Source organism: Saccopteryx bilineata, chromosome 1 (assembly GCF_036850765.1).
Source record: "Saccopteryx bilineata isolate mSacBil1 chromosome 1, mSacBil1_pri_phased_curated, whole genome shotgun sequence".
In the NCBI taxonomy this organism is placed as follows: Eukaryota; Metazoa; Chordata; class Mammalia; order Chiroptera; family Emballonuridae; genus Saccopteryx; species Saccopteryx bilineata.
The window spans coordinates 345,407,415-345,428,569 of NC_089490.1; the positions used below are offsets into that span (position 1 = coordinate 345,407,415).

General features: G+C 52.2%; 1 protein-coding gene across 1 annotated transcript in view; it reads right to left on the reverse strand.

Moving 5' to 3' along the window:
- The window catches only part of DGAT2 (diacylglycerol O-acyltransferase 2), a 35,708-nt gene that overhangs the window by 9,457 nt on the left and 5,096 nt on the right, over positions 1–21,155 (reverse strand). The window contains exons 2-4 of the mRNA XM_066249917.1: positions 10,780–10,908; positions 4,728–4,835; positions 4,281–4,351 (exon numbers count right to left, since the gene is read on the reverse strand). Coding sequence (XP_066106014.1) covers positions 4,281–4,351; positions 4,728–4,835; positions 10,780–10,908 — 308 coding nt within the window. The remainder of the gene's footprint in view (positions 1–4,280; positions 4,352–4,727; positions 4,836–10,779; positions 10,909–21,155) is intronic.

Genomic DNA, 21,155 nt, shown 5'->3' on the forward strand with positions numbered 1-21,155 from the left:
ATGACACCAAGTTTGATTTCATATGTGCAATTTTAACATGAATAGTACATAATATTTTTTTATTTATTTAAAAATATGGTTAACATGTATTTTTATTTTCCCTGTCTCTCTTCTCTTTTTTGTTTGTTTGTTTGTTTATTTATTTATTGAGTTTAGCCAGAGAGGAAAGGAAAGAGAGAGAGACAGGAACACAGATCCCTTCTTGTACGTGCCCTGACTGGGGATCGAATATACAACCTCTGAACTTTAGGCCAATGCTCTAACCAACAGAGCCATCCAGCCAGGGCTCTCTCTCTTTTTTAAGGGGCCAATATCTTCTTCTGCACCTGGAACCTCAACTGACCTTAACCCACCTCTGCCTGGAGTGCAGTGCAGGTGAATGGCCCTAGGTGCAGGACTCAGGAAAACACAGGCATCCGACACAGCTTTGACCTGTCTTTGTGCCACACTCTCTGCCCCTCAGGACTGGACAGAGTGTTCATTCTGGGGGGAGGAAGGACATTGCTAATGAAGGCTCTGTTGACATGACTGCTCTTGAGTCCCCTGACATATCCCAGGATAAAGTTTCAGTCCAAAAGGGTGGCTAGGCCAGGCTTACTGGCTCACATAAGCCTGGGATACATTCCTGGCACATCACTCCTCACACCCTGCCTCTCAGGGCAGGAAAGGTGCTCAGAGAGGCTTGTGCCACTCTGGCACCACAGAGTGGGAAACTCAGAATCAGAGCGGAGCAGATACATGCCTGGGCTCACACAGCAAGGCACGGTGGCAGAGAATGCAGGAGTGAGACCCTGGGTCCTAAAGCTGACAGCCTTGGTTCTATATTAGCCCTGACATTGACTTGCTTTGTGAACTTGGGGCATCCCTCCTCTCTAGGCCTCAGCAGGCCCATCTGTAGAATGAGGCAGATGGACAAACAGAGGATTCTAAGCTCAGAGTCTTCCGTAGTCTCTTCCCCCAAAATCCTGCCTATACCTCAGGGAACAGTGATCCGGGCACTGACCACTCTTCTCCCAGGCAGCCAGCAGTCTGGTGGCTGCTAACATAGGAGCCGCTCCTCTGTTCGGAGAAGGGGTGCTCTCCAGGCCAGCTGAGCTGCTTGGGTGGCAAAGATCAAAGAGCTTCATCAAAAAGGGGGAGGGGAGGTGTAGGTAGTGGGTACAGCTAAAGACCAGTGCACAACCATTGACAAGAGGCTGGGGAAAGGGGGTGAGACTGAAGGGTTACACACGACTCCACAGAGTGTCGGCCCTGCTGTCAGGTCACCAAGGCCAAAACCTCTCACAGAAGAGGAGCCTGAGATCCCAAAGGGCAGGAGCTTGGCCAAGGTCACCCACAGGCAAGATCAAAGCGCAGGTTGAGAGTCAATGCCCTGGCCTGCCCAAGGTCCAGGGTGGCTTTGGTTTTCATGCCCAGGGGCCTCCCAGGGCCAGCTCCAACGTGTCTTGCGGTTCCACCTCCCAGCTTTTCGGAGTGATGTGATGAGGGACCTCTGGGTTTTGTTTCGGCTCTTTCAGCAGGGCCAAGGCCAGTGGGAGAGGACACCTGCCTGTCCCTGCCCTGAGCAGCAGTCATCAGGTCACCCTCTTTTGGGGTGAAGGGGCTGTCGGCCTCGAGGAGACTTCCTGAAGGGCAGGCCTCTCTGAACCCTGGGGCTTGGCGCCTTACGTGAGGGTCCCAGTAGAGAGAACAGCGTCCGCAATTCCTCAAAATTAACCATAATTTACCACTTTTTATCACATGTACAGCTCCATTTTGCACAAGACTAATGAGGCTCAGTGAGCTTGATAAAGTGTACCTGTGGTCCCAAGGGTAGAAAGTGACAAAGCCAAGCAGGATCCATTGGACAGTGAGCCCACTTGAGGGCAGGGACCAGGGCTTCTGTGTCCCCGTGCCCAGCACTGCACAGGGAGCAGCAACTGATGCTCAGTGAATGGAGTGACAGAGCCAGAAGTCAACCCAGGTCTCCAACAGCAAAGCAGAGAGAGGGAGACCCAGGAAGTGGGTCTCAGCAATGGGGAAACCCAGGGCCGAATCTCCCCCAGAGAAATAAGCAGTAGGAATTCAGTGGGAAAGCCCCTGGAGCCTGGACTGGAGTACTAATGCTGGCATGGACTCGCTGGGCAACCTGCACTAAGCCTTATCCCTCTTTGGGACTGTTTCCTCACCTCCAGAATGAGAGGGTTGGGTCCTATGATACAATATCCTCCCAGCAACAACAGCCTTGAATTCCTAACAGTTGGTGAGATGGGGTCAGGAAAAGAGACCCCAAAGGTTCTGGAAAAAGTGGGCTCAGGCTGGGGTGGACAGAGGGAGCTGGCCCCGGGGCTGCCCCACAATACTAGATTCAGTGGAGGAATGTGAGGGTCACCCAGCCACCTCCCCCGGGCAGCATACCAGGATGTCTCAGTCGCTGACTCACAACAACAAACATACACCACCCTGTATCACGCACACTTTCACACTCACATACACTGCCACAGCTCTTCAAAGCCCACTGCTTTCTGCTGGGTTTCCTCCGCAGCTAGGTGTGTCAGGGCTGGGCTGCTCAGTGAGCTGGCCAGACAGGTCTTTCCCCTGTGGGTAATACCTTCAGGATTTTACCAGTTATCCACAATCCACCAGTCTCACTCAAATGCAGCAGGACCCAGATGCCTCTGCCTTGCCAAACTAGCTTGCAGACCACAAGCGAGGGGACAGGGATGAAACCGAAAGCCAGACCGTGCCTCATTTACTGTCAGGACCTGGAGGTTGGCCTTAGAGAAGAGAAGATGGGTACTCAGAAGACTGGTGTGGAGGTCCCAGAGCAGCCAATGGTCCAGCAGGAAGGAAACCCAGAGACTAAGTTGGTCTAAACTTGCTTCATATGGGGAGACTGAACCCTGGAAGAGACAGTGCCTCACCCAGGGTTCGAGGGGGCTTTTTCTGCCTTTGTCCTCCAAGCCTGTGGGAGGCCTGAGTGTCTGCCCAAGCTTAGCTCCTATGGCTCTGCTGCATAGGGAGGCAGTGTGCTATGGTGGCAAGAGCTCAGACTTTGAGGCCAGACAGCAATTGGAATCTTGGTTTCACCCTCACTAGCCTCAGTCAGCTTTGCTACTCTGACCTTCAGTTTCCTCTTCTGTAAAAAAGGGAGAGCCATGGCCGGCTGCTCAGTGGATAAAGTATCCTCCCTGTACACCAAGTTTGCAGGTTCAATTTCCAGTTAGGGCACGTTTGAGAAGCAATCAATGAGTACATAATTAAGTGGAACAACAAGTTGATGCTTCTCTCTTTCTCCCCCCCCCCCCCCGCAATCAATGGAAAAAGGAGGGATAAAGTTAATACCCTTACAGGGTGCTGAGGACTCCTTGAAAAAAGGTACTGGCTCCTAGAAGTCTCCCAATAAATGGAGATCCTCCCTCTCCACTCCACGGGCTTCTTCTCAAACTCAGGTGCCTATGCTCTCATTGTTTTCCCTGCCTCTTCAGTGCTGCTTATCTTTAGGACGGAGTTCTAGGCGCAGCTCCTCCAGAAGCCTTCCCCAAGCACTTGAGCAACTAGGGTCTCACTCTTCTTCCACTGCACATCAAATTTCCTGAGCCTAATTTCCACGGCCAGAGACCCACCTGCAACTGGCTGAGAGAAGTGATGTTTCTGTAAGAGCTTTAGAAGGAAAGAAAGCCCCTCACACTTATTGTTATACTTGGTTCAGTGCTCTCCTTAGTTCAGGCCAGATGAACTTGGACTACTTAAGTACTGCTCTTGATAAATCCCCTCACATTTTAAGCTATGCCTTTAATATCCAGTGAAAGGCAGACAAACAATGGCCACAATATCTGCTGTTATACCTGCCCCTTGTATCACTCAGGATCTCAGATCTGAAATGTCTTTTAGATCCAAATGCTAGAGCAAGTCTTGTTTCCAAGAAACTATGTAGTTTCTTCTTCTTTTCCCAAAACAAGAATCAACGACTGTAGTGCGTCCCCTTTTGCCCTGGCTGCCAGGAATTTCAGAGCTAATAATGAAGCTGAACCACCATGGCTTTGTGACCCTTATGGTTGAAATGCTAGTATTTTCCCCCCAGGTCTTCATTTCTTCATTTACCTGGTGTGGCATTATATGTATCCTAAACTGCTCAAATCCTGCAAAAATTGGGGAATAGTGTAAACAGATGCTCATAGTGGGAGATGTCGCATGACTCAACTCAGCGTGCGTGATCACTGTGGATGGGTAGGCTAAGGCTTGAATTCAGATTTCCCATCTGTTCCCACCCTCCCAAGATAATACCCACAAATCTTTACCTGGATGGGAAAGTAGTCTCGAAAGTAGCGCCACACAGCCCAATTTCGGACCCACTCTGACCTCCGGCCACCTTCCAAAGAACAAAATACAGTGTTGGGGAGGCAAGAGAATGGGAGAGGGTGATGCTTGGGCAAGAAGACAGAAGAGAGCCAGTGAAGTGGGTGACTCTCACCCTATCTTCTCTCCCTTCCCACTGGGCCCCTTTCCATGTTAATTCCCTCCTGTTATGTAAACCCTTGACTGTGTGCTACTGCAAGGACCAGAATGGGGTCCTTTAAGGCGTTTTTAACCCTCCCCCACCCAAAGTCACTCCCTGGCCTAGTCCAATGTGTTTCACATAGTAGGTGCTAAGCAAAAAGGGACAACACCCACAATGAGAAACCTCAGCTTGTACAAGAGGGAGGGTTCCAAGGGCAAGGGGTGGAGCAAGGAGACCCTGCCCTTACCTTTCTTGGGTGTGTTCCAGTCAAACACCAGCCAGGTGAAGTAGAGCACAGCGATGAGCCAGCAATCGGTACAGAACGTGTACATGAGGATGACTGTGCAGGCCACTCCTGGTGGGCAGGCAGATGGACACAGGTCAGGCCCTATCCTCCCTGGGTGGGCCTCAGTTTCTCCTGGGCAAAGACTCACCAAGTGACTAAGTGATCATTTACTATGGCACTAAGCTAGGCACAACCAAGGTCATGGGCACAACCTCGAGAGAAGCAGGCTCACAGAGATGAGAGCCTTATCTCCTGGAGGCTGATGGGCTGTCCTGGCAGTGAGGGGCATGTGAGCTCCGTGTGGTTTGGGCAGCAGCGTTGGAGGAGGTGAACTTCGGCTTCTTGTGAAACTGTCTTTGGAGCTGGGTTTTTTCCCCCTTCTGAATGCTCTCTCCACCCTAGTGCCCAGCACAGTTTCTGTGGACGAGGAAAGGGACTCACCAAGTGCCTCCACATCCCACCCAGAACATGGTAACTTTTACATTTTTTTTTATTTTAAGATTTTATTTATTGATTTTAGAGAAAGGAGAGAGAGAGAAAGGGAGAAGCATCAACTCATAGTAGTTGCTTCTCATATGTGCCTTGACCGGCAAGCCGGGGCCTCAAACCAGCGACCTCAGCATTCCAGGTCGATGTTCTATCCACTGCACCACCACAGGTTGGGTTACTTTTATACCATTTTAGAGATGAGAACACTGAGGTTCTATGAGGGGGTAACTTGCCAAGACAGCGGAGAGTCAGGATTCAAACCATAATCTGCACCACGCTTTAGTAAATCACCAGAAACGAGAAGCCCCAGGCTGCCACTGGAGGGACCTGACAGAGGAGGACTCCTGCCCCAGGAGGAGGGCTGGCGCTTCCCACATAACGAAGTGCCAGGCAGCCCCAGGCCAAAGTCCAGGACCCATCAGCCTCTCTTCTCAAAATCCACAGCAGGGTACTTAGAAGCCTCTTTGGGGCCAACTTTCATGGGGTCCCTTTGTTCTGAGCCTGCTGGCCAAGACTGATAACAGGGAGGAAGAAAGGCCCATGCCAAGCCTGGTTCATCCTATGGCTCACCCCTAGGTGCCCTCAGCAGCTTCTATCTTTTCAATTTTTTGTCCAGCCTGCAGAAACTCAGACCCCGTCTCTACAAAACTGTTGTCCAGTACAATACCGTCCTCCCACATGGATTTCTCACCTCTGAGGTCTCTACCGAGGGGGCCCTATCTTCTTTGCCCCCTAGCACTCGGCACAGGGCCGGGGGCAGCAGGTCCTCATGCTTGGTAGAAGCAGGCCTCCGTCTAGCACCCTCTCCACTTGCCAAGGAAGAAAGCCAACCCCAGCTGTGTGCCCACCCTCTGCTGGGCACTGTACTGGCCAGGGGTGCCTAGGCTGTCTGGCTCTGGACTCCATATTCGCTTCTTCCCACCATGCTGAGCCTCTTCTGGTGTCCCACGAGAGGGAAGGGCCACACACAGACTCCTCCCATAAGTCTAAGGGGAGGAAAATGGTCACCCACAATCCAGTCCTGTTCTAGCCTCTCCCCAAGATAGCTAACAACGATACAACTATCTGGGGAGGGGCTGTGAACACAGAGTGACCGGCACCCAGTTTTTCAGGACCAGTTTAGGAGTGTGACATCACAGACAGGAAAGATGAGTCTCTAGGGAGGCATCTGCAGCCTATGAAACTCTGTTAGAGGCAAACTTGAGGCAGTTTGGTGAATGGCTGTGTCTAAGTTAAGGCCACTCACAGAGTCACTCATATTATTAAACAGTTTGCCACTGGTCCCCTTAATTAAGCTCCTAAAGCAGTCAGGTGGATGCTCCAGGTGGGCCTGGGTGGGACTGTGTGGTTCAGGTGAGCAGCCTGGAAACCTGGCTTCATCAAACCCCTAATTCTACTGAGCGGTAGAGGAACTAGAGAGGCTGAGACCAGGCCCGCCCTAGGTGTCTGGGCTCCCTGGGAAGGTGGGTAATCCCTATCTACTGTCCTCCCTCTGAGGTTAAGACAGACTAGATGGAGGAAAAGAGAACAGACGGAGAGTCTGGAGACTGCACTCCAGTTCAGGACTTTCTCAGCTGCACGGCCCCACCCCCAACCCCTGAGTGTCCACAGCCCCTCTCACAGCACCCACCGCCTGCCTCCCCCATCAGACTCCTTCCAGCAGATGGTCTGTCAGCTTCTGAACTCTCGGGAGCTGGAACTGAGTCAGAATAACCTCTCTAGTCCCAGCAACCGGCACAAGAAAGGTTTATTGAGCAAAAAATGAACCACACCCACCTAACAACCTTCCTTTCTCAGAGTCTAATCCTAGTTTCCGAACAATGGGCTCCCTGCTGGAGGCTTGCATGTCCTGGGCTGTACAGAAACCACTGCTGGGTTCATGAGATGTAAGCAACTGCTTAAAGGCCCTGCTGGCTTCACATGTGGAAGGCTCAGGACCACCTGCACAATCCCCCTCCCTACACATCATGGTGACGCTCAGATTCAAAACTGATCCCTGAGGCCTGTAAGCAGGGCATCCCGTGGCTGCTCAATGCAGAGAGCACTGGCCCTCCCGCTCACTGGCCACGGCCCAGCCCTGACCCTCAATGTCCTTACAGGGTGTTGGGAAGATCACATGAGATGATGTGTGAAGAGGACTTTACAGTTAAGTGTCCAATCAAAAGATCCATGGATTTGAATGGGGGGGGGGGGAATGACATCTTAATTTTTATCTATCTCTAATGGAAATTTAGTATTTACTTCATTTATGAAAGTAACAGATCACAGTAGTATTAGAATTACTGTTGACAGTGACACCAATAGAAAACAAAGGTGTTTTCATGTCACATTTATAGCAGTTACAGATTATTTTGAAAAATCATTTATTCTCAACACTACTTAAGAATTATGCTAATAGCCCTGGTTCGATAGCCCAGCTGGTTAGAGCATCCCGAAGCGCAGAGGTTGCTGGTTCGATCCCCAGTCAGACCACATACAGTCACAGACCAATATTCCAGTCTCCCCTGTCGATGATCCCACACTCAACCCGGTGACCTTGTGCTCAAGCTAGTGAGCCTGTATTCAAGCCAGTGACCTTGGGGTTTCAAACGTGGGACCTCAGCATCCCAGATCAACGCTCTACCTACTGTGCCACCACCAGTCAGGCTCTAATTTGATTTCTTAATGTGTGCATATACTTATATTTCAATATCACTGGTTTTTAATGTCAGTGACTTCCTTCGAAATCCAGGGTACTTTGTATTACACACTTAAAAGCACTGAGAAAAGTCTCTAGCCTTTGTCAGAATGCCAGAGAAGCCTTTGGCAGAAAAATGAAGTGTGTCTCTGTTCCAGAGGGAGGCTGACGTGGCCACAGCAGCCTCTGCAGCACCAGGAGAGCTTCCGCCAGCGATGTGGTGGCAACAGGATGGAGAGGCTGGGCTGCCCGGGGCAGCAATTAGCAGCAGCTCGGCAGACCTGCCCATCCAACCAGGCTTAGCTCCCACCTACAGGAGGGCGTTTGGAAGATGTGGGACCTGTTTCTGGGCTGTGGTTGGGTTTGATGGGTTGTTAGCCTACAGGTGGAGGCCAGTGCCTGTCTTGTGCTCTATGGACTGGGGTTCTGCCAGCTGCTCAGCTCCCCATCAGTCAAGCTCTGACCCACTCAGGGAAAGAGGTAGCTTCTCAGGGCAACTGGGGACTAAGGGAGCTGGTGCATCAGGCGAGGCGGGGCTCTGGGAGACTGAGTCCAGAGGGTTTTGTCTTGGTCCCACTACTTCCATCTCATGTGATTCTGGGCAAAGCTCAGCCCCCACTGGCTCCCTACTTCCTATCTGAAAACGAAGAGGCTACACTGTGCTCTCTACTCTAAGATTCTAAATAAGTAGCCAAACGCAGGCCCACATGGGGTTTCAGCCCTGAGGTAGCCATTTTAATTTGTTACTCCCCAGACCAGCGTTTCTTTACCTTTTTGAGGCCGTATGTCCCTGTAAGAATCTGAGGACAGCAGTTGCTTTTCACCCCAGACAAATGTGCATGTACTCTCACATATACTTTTGCACTTAATTTTAGGGGTTCATGGACCCCCTAAAGTCCACTCTTGGGCCTAAAGATGAGGTGAGAACCAGCTGTTTCAGTCTCACTGCACCTCTGTGAGTTTTTCTCTCCTCACCTGTGAAGCAGGAAGTCAAGGGAAGACCCAGCAGGTGCCTGGTACACTGTGGGGTTTGATACACAGCACCCTGTCCCACCCCTCCGTCCCGCAAAGGAGGGAGGGGCTGCACGGAGCTGCCCTGGAAATGTGGTCTCAGAGGTTCCCTGGAGCCCCTGGAAGGACAGTTGCTCAGCATTTACAGGGTAACTCCTGATAGCACCCATCAGCCCTGATAGTCCTGAAGAGTAGGCCACCAGAGGGACTCGCCCACGGGCACTGGAACGTATGCAATGCTGCCTGACAGCAGGTTTGTCTGCCTCTGTGCTGGGAAAGCCACTTATTATGCTGGAGTCACAGGGCTGGGGAAGCATCAGAGAAGGGGCTGCTGGGAGGGCGGGGGCTGGCCCGGCCCTGGGCCCCTTCCTTCTCCCTCACAATCCACAGTATCCTGACCCTGGATGGCAACCAGGGAGTGAGGGCAGCAATCTGGACTTGCAGAAGCAGCAACCAAAGCACTAATGCGGGAGGTATGGAGAGAGAGGAGGGAGCAAGCAGTACACGGGCTGCAGGGAGCAGCCGCAGTGTCCAGCAGTGGGTAGGTGAGGGCCCGCTGTGACTGGGCCTGTGCTACCTGCTCTCATTCCTCATCTTAGTCTCCACAAAAGCCCTGTGAGTTAGGCAGCATTTTCCTCACATTCAAAATGAGGCAGCTAACTTCTGGACAGCTCCAGGAGCCTTTGTATGGGCACAGAGCGTGTTTGTGTTAGAGTCGGGACTCAAATCCAGCACCACAGCACCATAAAGCAAAGCACTATACTCGCTGGAAAATGTTCATTGGAGGGCATGGCATTTGGGAAAAACACAGGCTTTGGGGTCCTAGAGACCTGAGTTCAAATCTCTGTGAATTTGGACAAGTTACTTACCTTCTCTGAGACTTGGATTTCCCACCTGTAAAATGGGAACCATACCACCACCTCCCACTGAATCTCACTGAGTTCTCATGCATGCCTCGGGGTAGAGCACTGGATCAGGGACCTTAAAGGTGGTGACTGGGAGGATGCTCTTACCCAGGGGTCCCCAAACTTTTTACACAGGGGGCCAGTTCACTGTCCCTCAGGCTGTTGGAGGGCTGGACTATAAAAAAAAACTATAAACAAATCCCTATGCACACTGCACATTTCTTTCTTTCTTTCTTTCTTTCTTTCTTTCTTTCTTTCTTTCTTTCTTTCTTTTTTTTCTTTACAGGGATAGAGAGAGAGAATCAGAGAGAGGGACAGATAGGGACAGACAGACAGGAACGGAGAGATGAGAAGCATCAATCATCAGTTTCTCGTTGCAACACCTTAGTGGTTCATTGATTGCTTTCTCATATGTGCCTTGACTACGGGCCTTCAGCAGACCAAGTGACCCCTTGCTCAAGCCAGAGACCTTAGGTCCAAGCTGGTGAACTTTTTGCTCAAGTCAGATGAGCCCGCTTGAACCTGGGTCCTCTGCATCCCAGTCTGACGCTCTATCCACTGCGCCACTGCTCGGTCAGGCCACATATCTTATTTTAAAGTAAAAAAACAAGACGGGAACAAATACAATATTTAAAATAAAGAACAAGTAAATTTAAATCAAACTGACCAGTATTTCAACAGGAACTATGGGCCTGCTTTTGGCTAATGAGCTCGTCAATGTGCTCCTCTCACTGACCACCAATGAAAGAGGTGCCCCTTCCGGAAGTGCGGTGGGGGCTGGATAAATGGCCTCAGGGGGCCGCATGCGGCCTGTGGGCCGTAGTTTGGGAACCCCTGCCCTTACCCCTTAGCACTGCAGAGCAGAGCTCCTGTTCTAACCTCTGTTGGGAGGTGGCCCTTGCCTGCCTTCACCCTTGAAGCCCCAGCTTACCCAGCACGAGGAAGGACAGGACCCATTGTAGCACTGAGATGACCTGTAGCTGCTTTTCCACTTTGGACCTGTTGAGCCAAGTGATGGAGAAGAGGTCCTGGAGGGCAGAGAGGATGCTGGAGCCAGTGCCTGCAGCAGAGGGGAGATGTCAGCCTGCTTCCCCCTTCCCTACAGCCTGCTTCCCCCTTCCCGTCAGAATCCCCAGCACCGACCCACCTCGCACAGACACCTCCCTAGATGTGAGGGGCATGCACCACAAAATCAGACAGACGTGGGTTCAAAGCCTAGCTCTGCCACTCACTAGCTACAAATTCAGAGCTGTTCACATGCCTCTCTGTGCTCCAGTTTTTATACATACCCACTGGGAATAGTGTCCCCTCAGAGGGTCATTTTGGAGACCAAATTAGTCAGCCAAAGAAGCTAGGGGAATGCTGTTCATAATTATCAGTCCTCTTCCTTCCCTCCACCCCTTCAAACTCCTGTCCTTATCCTTTATCTGTAACTAGTACAAATATTTAACCTTTGCTATCTGTGTTTGTGAGCAAAGGACAGGGGATCAACATCCAGTTTGCAATGTTTTTATTTTTGTCAAGCTGTACTTTGAGTACCCCGAATCCCTACCCCAGGACTGATGCCCTTTCCAAGGAGCTGAGGCCTCTCGCCCACCCCCCAGCACCGCCAAGACCACCACCATGAGCACCTTCAGAGGGATTTACACATTCACCTTCATCTCAGTGCCCAAAGCTCGGGGCCCACAGGGATCCAGCAGAGCCTTTGCTTCCGCAAAGAACCTGCTGGCCAATGAGCTTCGGGTCACCTGGCACACTGAGGGCTGTGATTTAGTCCATACCACGCAAGTGCCAAGCCTGGAAGTTAGGACAAGATGTGCTTACTTAATTGGCTCTATGCCCCCAGGATGACGCTCTGGACTTCAGTGATTGAGGGGCAGTTGGACCAGAAAGCCTGGTGACTGCAACAGAGGCAGCACTAGGGGTTGGGGGAGCGTCTGGCAGGGGGGCTAAAGGAGTGGACCACTTCAAACCCCATGTCTGCTGAGCCCCAACTGCATGCCTTTCACTCAACACATATTCACTGAGCGCCTGCTGTGTGCTGGTCAGACATTTCTTCACACCACTCACTCTGCAAGGCCCTAGGCACTAAGTCACAATCTTGTCCTTGAGGGTCTCATGACCTTTTACTCTGGCCTACTGCTGGGAGTGGGAGGGAGAGGGGTTTAGGGGCTTACACTCAAGCCTTTGCATTTCTTTAAGATCTGTAGAGCAACAAGGTCACAGCAGAGTTTAGAAGGGCACATAACTCTCATCAACTGAAAGTCAACAACTGCTTTGACTCTTAAAAGGAACACAAATAACTCAAGGCAGGCACACCAGTCCTGTCTTCTTTACCTGGTCTAATGGAGCAGTGGGAGGGGGCTTGGTACAGCAGGAATCAGACGCAAGTTCAAATCTTGGTTCTACTCACTATTGTGACCCCAGGTAAAACCATGAGGGCTCCCTGACATATACCAAGAGTATGGTACATATTAGGTGCTCAGTAGCATCTAATACTCCAAAGGCATAAGCAGGGTAGAAGAGGTAGTATGTGAAGTCACAAAAGCGACTAAAGAGATTGGGCCCACAGAGGCATTGGCCCATAACTGCTCCTTCACCCTCTCTCTATAAAAATCCTACTGTCATAGGTCCTTTCCACCTCTGCACTTTCCTGACAACCCCTCTTGGAGACTGAGGGCCCTCTGGACTCATCTAGAATAGCCCAGTTGGACCATCAGGGGGACTGAGGTGAGCAGCACTGTCTCACACTAGCTTATCCAGACAGTAGAGCCAGGGTTGGAATCCAGGATTCCTGGCCTCTGCTCAGGCCACCTCCCTTTCCTCCACAGCAGGTGCCAAGTGCCCATGGGACATAGCAGGGCCTGTCTTCCAAGTCATGCCCTAGAAGCTGGCTCTGCCTCTTGAGTTGTGCCAGATGAAGTGAAGCAGGGGCCCTGGCAGCTGGGTGGAGGCTAAGGGGTAGGCACAGCCCTGCTCTGGGTCTGGGGCAGGCTGAGCGCTCTGGCTGGAAAGAAGGCAGAATGGACGCCTGCACCTTCCTACTCAGAGTGTAGTCAGAGAGCTGTTTAAAATGCAGGATCTGGGGCCCCAGCCTGGGTCTGCTGAATCAAAACCTGCATTTTAACAAGATCCTCAGTCCAAAGTCTCAGTAGGGCAAGTTTGGAATGGGGGCGGGGTGGAGGGGGGAGCTGGGGACCTCTACCTTTGTCAGGCAGGGGAAAAGGCAGGCAGCGGAGGAAGGCAGGACCTCAAACACTGTCTAATCTGACCACTTCCTACTGCAAACAGGACCCTGAGGCCAACGGCACAAGGAAAGCTTAAGAAAAGGGCTCAGACTAAGCCCCAGCCTTTAAGGTCAGGACCAACCGACTGGCTGTACTCATTACCCCTACCTGGAGCATTCCTGCTTGGGGGGAGGAAGCATATAGTAATTCCACATTGGTGACATGTCCCCCCATTGAAACAACGGAAAAGACCTGGGTCTGCTAAGCTTATCAGAGACCTCTCACAATTAGATAAGGAGAGAGTGCAGGAACTGCAGACCATCTTGTCCAACCCTCACCCAGACAGGAAGAAGGGAGCTTAAGGGACTCCCACAAGTCCCACAACAAGTCGGCCAAAGCCAGGCTTTCCCCACATTACCCAGTCTGTTCTCAGGCCTAGAGGGAAGACTCTGGCCTCGTCCCACCCATGGCCCATGGCTAGCGCTGCAACGAAGAGGGAAATGCAAAGTCCCCTGGGAATGCCAGGTGTCCCTGTGGGAGGCCAGGACGGAGCTACCACTGGGATCCTCAGGCCTGGGCCCACTCGGGGCTGCCTCCTGGCCACAAGAGTCCAACCTGACTGACCACAGAGCACAGCCCCAAGAGCTGGCCTGTCCAGGACACTAAACCTCAGCCCTAATGGAAGCCCCCTGTGGGCCTAAGAAATATCAAGCCATTGCTTCTGTGCCTAGAATATCCCTTCTTGCATTGCCCACCTGATGATTCCCCAACAATGAGATAGAGCAAGCCTATGGAGAGAAGTCATCTTTCTTCCTCTGAGATGATAAACCCTAATCTAATTAAAGCCTGGAACTGTATGGGGCTATTTTACTACTACCCCCAGCCCCCATGGGGAGAACTGGTCTGAAGATCAGCTGAATAGAGAAATAAGACAGAGAAATGGGGTCCCCTCTCTAGGCTCCTACAGCCCCTCACCTTGTACTGACTGCTGGTCACAAGTCCCTTCTCCCATCACACTGGGAGCTGCACAGGGGCCAGGTCCGGGTCTCATTCACATCTGGGTTCCCAGTGGCCTGCCGGGGCCTGGCCCAGAGCACAACTTACAAAGGTTTGCTTAGCAAAAGGAAGAGCAGGTCTCTGCTCTGGCTGCTCCTCAGGCCCCCGGTTCCCTCCCTGCAGGGCAGGGTGACAGCTATGCTGCCCACATGGCCCATGAAGCTTTGGGGCCTCCAAAGAACTTCCATCGACACTCTGACTCCTCACTAGGCCTGTGTGTTTGGCATCATCATTCCCATTTTTATGGTGATAAAAATGGATCAGGGAAGTAACATGGCCAAAGTCATTAGGTCAGAGGGTGGCAGACTTGAGCTCAATTCAGCTTCTAGGACTGCATCCTGTCCCTATGCTACAGGTCCCCAAGTTCCTTCTCTCTTCCCACAACAAAGTAGAGGGCGGCTGGGAGGAGACAGGGTACAATGAATGGCCTGTTTTACTTCAGAGGATGGGCCCGGAGCAGGCATGTGTGCGGTTGGTTAAGTAACAGCAGGACTTGGAGTTCCCATCCCAGCTCCGCCACTGATGTGTTAACGTTGACCAAGTCACTTCATCTCTCTGGGCTTCGGCTTCCCCTTCTATTATGGAGGTAGGGAGGATAAACTCTACAGCCTCTTCGAATGCTTGGACTCCGATGTCCATGCTCCTAAGGACACCACCGAGGCTTGCCACCTCGCAACAGTCCTGGAACCATTGTCTGGCAGATGGGAGGTGAGGGTTCGGCTGGGCACCCCCAGACCCCTGCCAGCCTGCACCACTCAGCTGCCAGCACTGCCTCTGCCCTGGCTGTGGCTGGGAGGGGTCCAGCAAGAGCTGGTTGGATGCCAATACTGCAATCAGATGCCATCACTGCCACCTATACACCCAGCCCTGGGTGGGGCCAGAAGGGAGCCTAAGCATCTAGCCAAGTCCCAGCTTCAATCTGCTCCCTTGCCACCCCTCCCTCGGCACAGCACACCTCTGCACACCCTCCCGGCCCCAGTCCGCTGCAGCCAGTGCCTATTGATCCGGTCATCCTCCTTTGCCAGTGTCTCCTGGGTACCGAGCCTGGCACCTGATTCATCTGTGCACCCAGTGCCCTATACAGGGCCTGTGAAAGGAGGAGCTCACAGAGGTTTATTACATGAATGAACAAACCCATGGGCCCCAGAGACAGTTGAAGGCCTGGATGCTCAGGTTAAACTGGCTGCCTGACAGGAAGCCCCCACCCCTGTCCCTTTACTGAGGACTCTGGAGTTGGGGTGGAGGGTGGAGGAAGGGAGTTTTTCTCACCTCCCTGAGCACAAGTCTTCCCATCTATGATGGGAACAGAACCCCTTCCTACAGAGATGTCCTTCTTTTCCATGGAGGGAGACAAAGGCAGGTATAGGCTGACAAGTCCTATAAAGAAAAGTTTTCAACAGCCAATTCAACTAGCTGCTCCCAGGTTCCAGTTATTTTACACAGCACATTTGCTCCTAGATTTGGGGAGGGCAGAGGGAGTGGGGCTGCCGGCGAGGCCCTGAGAAGCTCTCTCGCACCCAGAGAGGACCCCCCCTCCCCTCATGTCTATAGAGGGGTTCACTGTCCACAGCACTGCCCAGGAAGGTAGGCGAGGCAGGAACGGGCAACCCCATTTCACAGAGAAGGAAACTGAGGTAAGGTGAAGTTAAAACCGTTTAAGCCATTTGCTTGAGATCAGGAGAACCAGCACTCAAGGCAGGTATTTGGGCTCTGAGTCCCTCATTTCCACAATGCCACGCTGTAGGGCTGGTCCCCAAACCAAGCCAGTCCACACCCAGACTTCAGGAACACACGGCCAGCTAAGCGAGGGCTGACTGTTCTGCCCCACTCCATGCCCCAGTCCAGTGGGGACATTCTCCTGTGCACTGGCTGTGCAAGGGATGTGAACCCCCATCCCCCCACGTGTTCCTACAAACAGAGCTCCTGGTGCAAGGGCTAAGCCAGAGCTGCCCACAGCAGTGGGACCAACGCCCCTCAGTCCCAGGCTCGGCGTGGGGGTGGGGGTGGGTTTGTCTGAACACCTCCTTGCTCAACAGCTGATAGCAGAGTGACCAGGGAGGCACACCCAGGGCTGACGAAAACAGCTTCCTCTCAAACAAGCCTGAGAGGGCAGGGTCAGACCTCCCACAATCTGAAACAGGGCCCTGGGCCAGCTCTGCCCCTGCATGGCTCTGTGACCTTGGCCAAGTCACTTAGCCTCTCTCAGCTTCGATTTTCCCATCTGCTAAATGAGGACAATAATCCTAACTCACAGGGTTGTTGGGAAGGCTAAATGGAGAGAACACATGTAAGGAACGTCTGGCATGTGTTAGGTGATTCAGTGATAGCTACTGTCATTGCTTCTGTCATCGGCCAGTGTGGGAAGGAGTATTAATGATAATAAGTAAACACAAAGCTGTGCATCATGAGAAGAGGGAGCAGAGTGACGGTGGTAACGGGAGGCTTCAGGGAGGCAGTGAAGCTGGGCAGGGCCCTGAAGACAAGGTCTAGGGGGCAAAGAAAAGGAAAGCGGGCACTGGGGTTGGGGCTACTGCTGGAACAGACTCAGAGGGAGCTGTAAAAAGGCAGGCCCAGAGAGAATGTTCTATGACCTAGGAATGAGAGTACGCGTTCACTCCAAGCAAAGCAGAGCATACAGAAGTCAGAAAGGGCTAGATAGTCCAAAATGGCTTCCTGAGGAGGTGGCTGGGGCCAGAGATAAGACTGAAGTGGGGAGCACTTAGGAGGGGCCAGGCTACTGGGGAAACAGCAGTGGACACAGAAGATAAAGTCTCACCTGGCAGGGGGCTTACCTTCTGCGGACAGAGAGAGAAAGCACCTGCTCATGAAGGTGTAATGTAGTGTCAGGCAGTGATGGGAGAAATGAAGAAAAATAATGTGAGGGTAATGGGCTAGAGAGAGGAGCAAGAGGCTCCTGCGACCAGTGGAGAGGAGGCACTGAGCACAGCCAGCGCCCGCAGGGAGGCAGCAGCACAGGGTCGTGTGTATGGACAGCGCACACTGCAACCCCGAACCCACCTTCAATACTGGTACGGGGAGGGTGTGCGCCAACCTGCGAAAGACAGAGGACAGGAAGCTGGGCATCAGAAGGGTCTGGCCCCTAGCTCCCAGGAAGCATAGATTTGGTGAGTCACCTCCTGTGTTAGCCTCAGTTTCTCACCTGTACAGTGGAGCTAATACCTACCTCGGCAGACTGTTGTGAGAATTAAATGAGATAATGTGTAGGCAAGAGCTTCATAAAAAGTAAAGACCTATGTGAACGCCAGGTAATTATCAAGTGAGCCTCAGTGTCCTCTCCTGTCTAATGGGTACAACAAGCCCTGTCCTGCATTGAAGCAGAAGTGTTGGCATCAGTAGACGGGATCCAAAGCCTAGCTCTGACCTCTTACCTGCTGTAAGAACTTGAAAGTCCCTGCCCCTAAAGAGACTCAGTGTCCTCCTTTGTTGTGATCCAGGATTGCTGTAAAGAATCTAAAATACTTATGGAAAAGGCCCAAACAGTGCCTGGCACGTCTGTTACAGACCTAGAAAGCTGCCTGTGAGGCCACAGAGATGTGAACAGCCTCTAGGGATTCTGTGAGTGGGGAAGTCATTCTGCTCACGTCCTTAGGGGGACATGCCCTTTGGGACCCACCTGGACCTTAAGCTCTGCCCTGGGCCACCAGCTGCTAAGTAGACAGTAAGAAAGTCACCCCAAGCTACACGAAATAACTGGGTACAAGTCTGCATGGAGGCAGAGGATGGACATACTAACACCTCTGACTGACCCTGCCAGTCCCAGGAGGGTCCAGGAAGCTAGGCCAAGTGCCAAAGAGATGCCACATCTTCAAGGTAAGAGGCAAGCTCTCTGCCAAGCCCCCAGTTAGCTTCTAGCAGGACCCCACCCATTTGATGATGAGAGAGGGTCATGGCTCTGGAGGGTCATGCCTGTTATTTTAGAACCCGAGTCCAGGCTGGGCTCCTGCAAGATTTGCCACTGAAACTGCCCCCATTCTGTATCTCACCACATGCTCAGCCAGACATTCCTTCCTTCCAGGAAGTCTTCCCACATTCTTGGCCCTGCCTGCATTCCCTGCAGGTAGAGCTCTGTCACCTGCAAATCCAGTCTGGCCACTGGTTCAACACCAGCCAGGCACTGAGTACTGGCCCTTTGGAAGCCCTTCTCCCCCCACCTCATGTGCTCCACCTCACCCTCTACTAGGCCTTCTCATTACGAGAAAGAGTGTGCATTTGTTTGCAGAAGCCAGGCCTTGTTTACCTGGGTCCCTGTGCCCAGCACAGGGTCAGGCACAGAGCAGGTGCTCAGTCAGTGCTGGCTGAATGACTGATGCTCCAGGGGACTGAGATGGACAAGCCCAGTCCACAACTGACTGACTTGGCCATGACAGAGGGTCGAATGGGACTTTCTGAAGAATCAGGAGGAAAAGGTCTCCTCCAGCTGGAGGGGGTGTGTTAAAGGCAGGATAACAATGGAAAGCTTAGAGGGAGGGAGAAAAGAGTGGAGCCCAAATATTAACATTCATCAACAAGTGCTCTCTAAGTACCCTTCACACGCCAGGTGCTGCAACAGGGTGCTCCAGACCCTGCCTCTGTTCTGGGGCACCTGCTGGAGGCTGAGCTCTCCCCAGGGCCACCTATGTCAGCTATGACAGCCCCAGCAAACAGGCTGTGAACAGTAAGGCACAAAGGGTAGTCAGGGCCAGGGAGTCCAGAGGAGGGCCCGAACCCAGCTTGGGGGATGGATGTTCTTGGAAATGCCTTCCTGGAGGAAATAATGGGTCAGGTGAGGTATACGGATGAGTGATAGTTTGCCAGGCTGACAGGAAGGAGGTGCAGGGTCAGGACCCCAGGTACTGGAGTTCTGCAAATGGATTTGCAATGGCCTGGAAGGGAGAGAGCAGAAGTTTGAGGAATTAGCTGTAAGCAGCAGCCAGGCTGGAGCAAGGAGCCTGTGGGAATACATGTGTTTAGGTGAGAAAGTGAAGAGGGAGCCACGGAGGACCAGGCATGGCAGGCCAAGGAGTTCTGGAGGCCACCCTGAAGGTCAGGAAGTTTGTCACCCACTCCTCCCATTTCTTCTACCAACTGAGGCTGGTGCCTAAGGGTCCCAAGGCCGCTAGCCAGCTGTTTATCTGGTCCTGACATAGTGCTGAGTTCTTTTCTGAAGGAAACTAATAATTTCCACTTAAGGTTCTGTTTTGCAAATTTGGGGTCCTTAAAGCAGGGCTCGTTGGGACATGTGGCCCAAGGGAGAAGCCAACACATAGCTGGGTGTGTGCTGGTTGGGAAGCGCCAGGCTTGGCTGTCAGGACCCTGCCTAGGTTCAGTGGATTCCTGCTTGTTGGTCCTCAGTGCCTCCCGCATAGGATACAGGCAGGAAGCCAGGCACCCTGGGCATTCACAGATATGCGGTGACCCAGGCCTCCTCTAGCCTTCCCTGGGTCTCAGTTTCCCACTGGCACTAAATTAATAGTTTGGGTTAGATCAGCTGAAATCTGAAATCCTGACAACCTGGGCCTTCTATGCTCTTCTAGATAGGCTTCCGCAAACTACGGCCCACAGGCCGCATGCAGCCCCCTGAGGCCATTTATCCGGCCCCCGCCGCACTTCCGGAAGGGACACGTCTTTCATTGGTGGTCAGTGAGAGGAGCACTGTATGTGGCAGCCCTCTAACGGTCTGAGGGACAGTGAACTGGCCCCCTGTATAAAAAGTTTGGGGACCCCTGTTACTAATGAATTTTTATCCATAAGCGACCCCCTTAAAGAGACTACAAGACCCTCCTTGGGCTACTCCAGAGACCTGAATTTTCAAGTATTTGGCTTCAATGAAGTAGGGAAATCCTGGGAGGTCAAGAAAGTGGGGCTCTTAGGATTCTATATGTTTCTAACACTTTGTAATAGTAACCAGGACTGTCAAGGTGATTGCTGAAGACCCCAATGGCCCACTTTTCCCAACCCCACCTGCTGGCACATTAAAAAATAGCTACTGAAGTGGGAGAAGTTGCCATGGCAACGCCACCAGCCTGTAGGTACACATCACCAAGGAGTCCTCAAAATAGGCTCCTGTCACAACACATGAGCAAGTGTGGGTGTTAAGTTCTTCTGGGGCACTTATCTGAGCCCCAAGCAGGACATTAGCCCATTTTCACAAGAACAAAATGAGAACAAGAATGAAGAGGAGGCTGACCTCCCAAGGTCCCACAGCAGTCAGGAACAAGACTGGAATCACATTTCTGCAGCAGATTCGTAATGAACCGGAAGGGGCCCACCTCAGCCAGCCCTCCTCACAGTACAGGTGAGGGCATCCAGGTTCCGAGAGGGTAGGGTTTTGCCCAAGTTCACATGGGAAGCAGAAGTAGAGTGAGGCTCCTGGACCTTTTCTCAGAGCTGTTAAATATATGTGCTCTAATAATGAAAGGAATTCACATTTTCTGTTCCTGTTGATTTGCCCAAAGCGTTTGTGAGTTCAGCTTCCCAGGGTATGCAGCATAGCCCGGGCAGATACTCTTGTGATGCCTTTGCCCATTTTATAGATGAAGAGACTGAGTCAGGAAGAGTCAGGAAGGCTTGCTAAAGCTGCCCATCAGTTCGAAGGCTGAGCAGACCCCAGGCTTGACTCCTAGCCCCAGGCCCTCAAATCTACTAGCTGCAGCTCCATATCAGGAGGGAAATCCATGAAGTAGGAAAATCCTGGGAAGGGAGGTCAAAGAAGTGGAGCTCTTAGGATTCTATGTTCCTAATATTTTGTAATAGTAACCAGGACTGTCAAGGTGTTTGCTGAAGAAGGCTAGGAAACTGAGTGCACCCCCAAGCCCCCATGGGTGTAGGTGAGCCACCCCAGGCCTGAATAAGGCAGCCTGTCTTTGCCTCATAGCATACATACCAGGATTTAGGCCCAGGTTGCTGACTTGAAGGCCCTGCAGTCAGACTGCCCTTCCCACCCAAATCTCATGCCCCTGTTTACACATTCCCTGTACCTGAATGTTTTTTCCTGCCTTGCTAATGCCCATTCATCTTGCAGTAT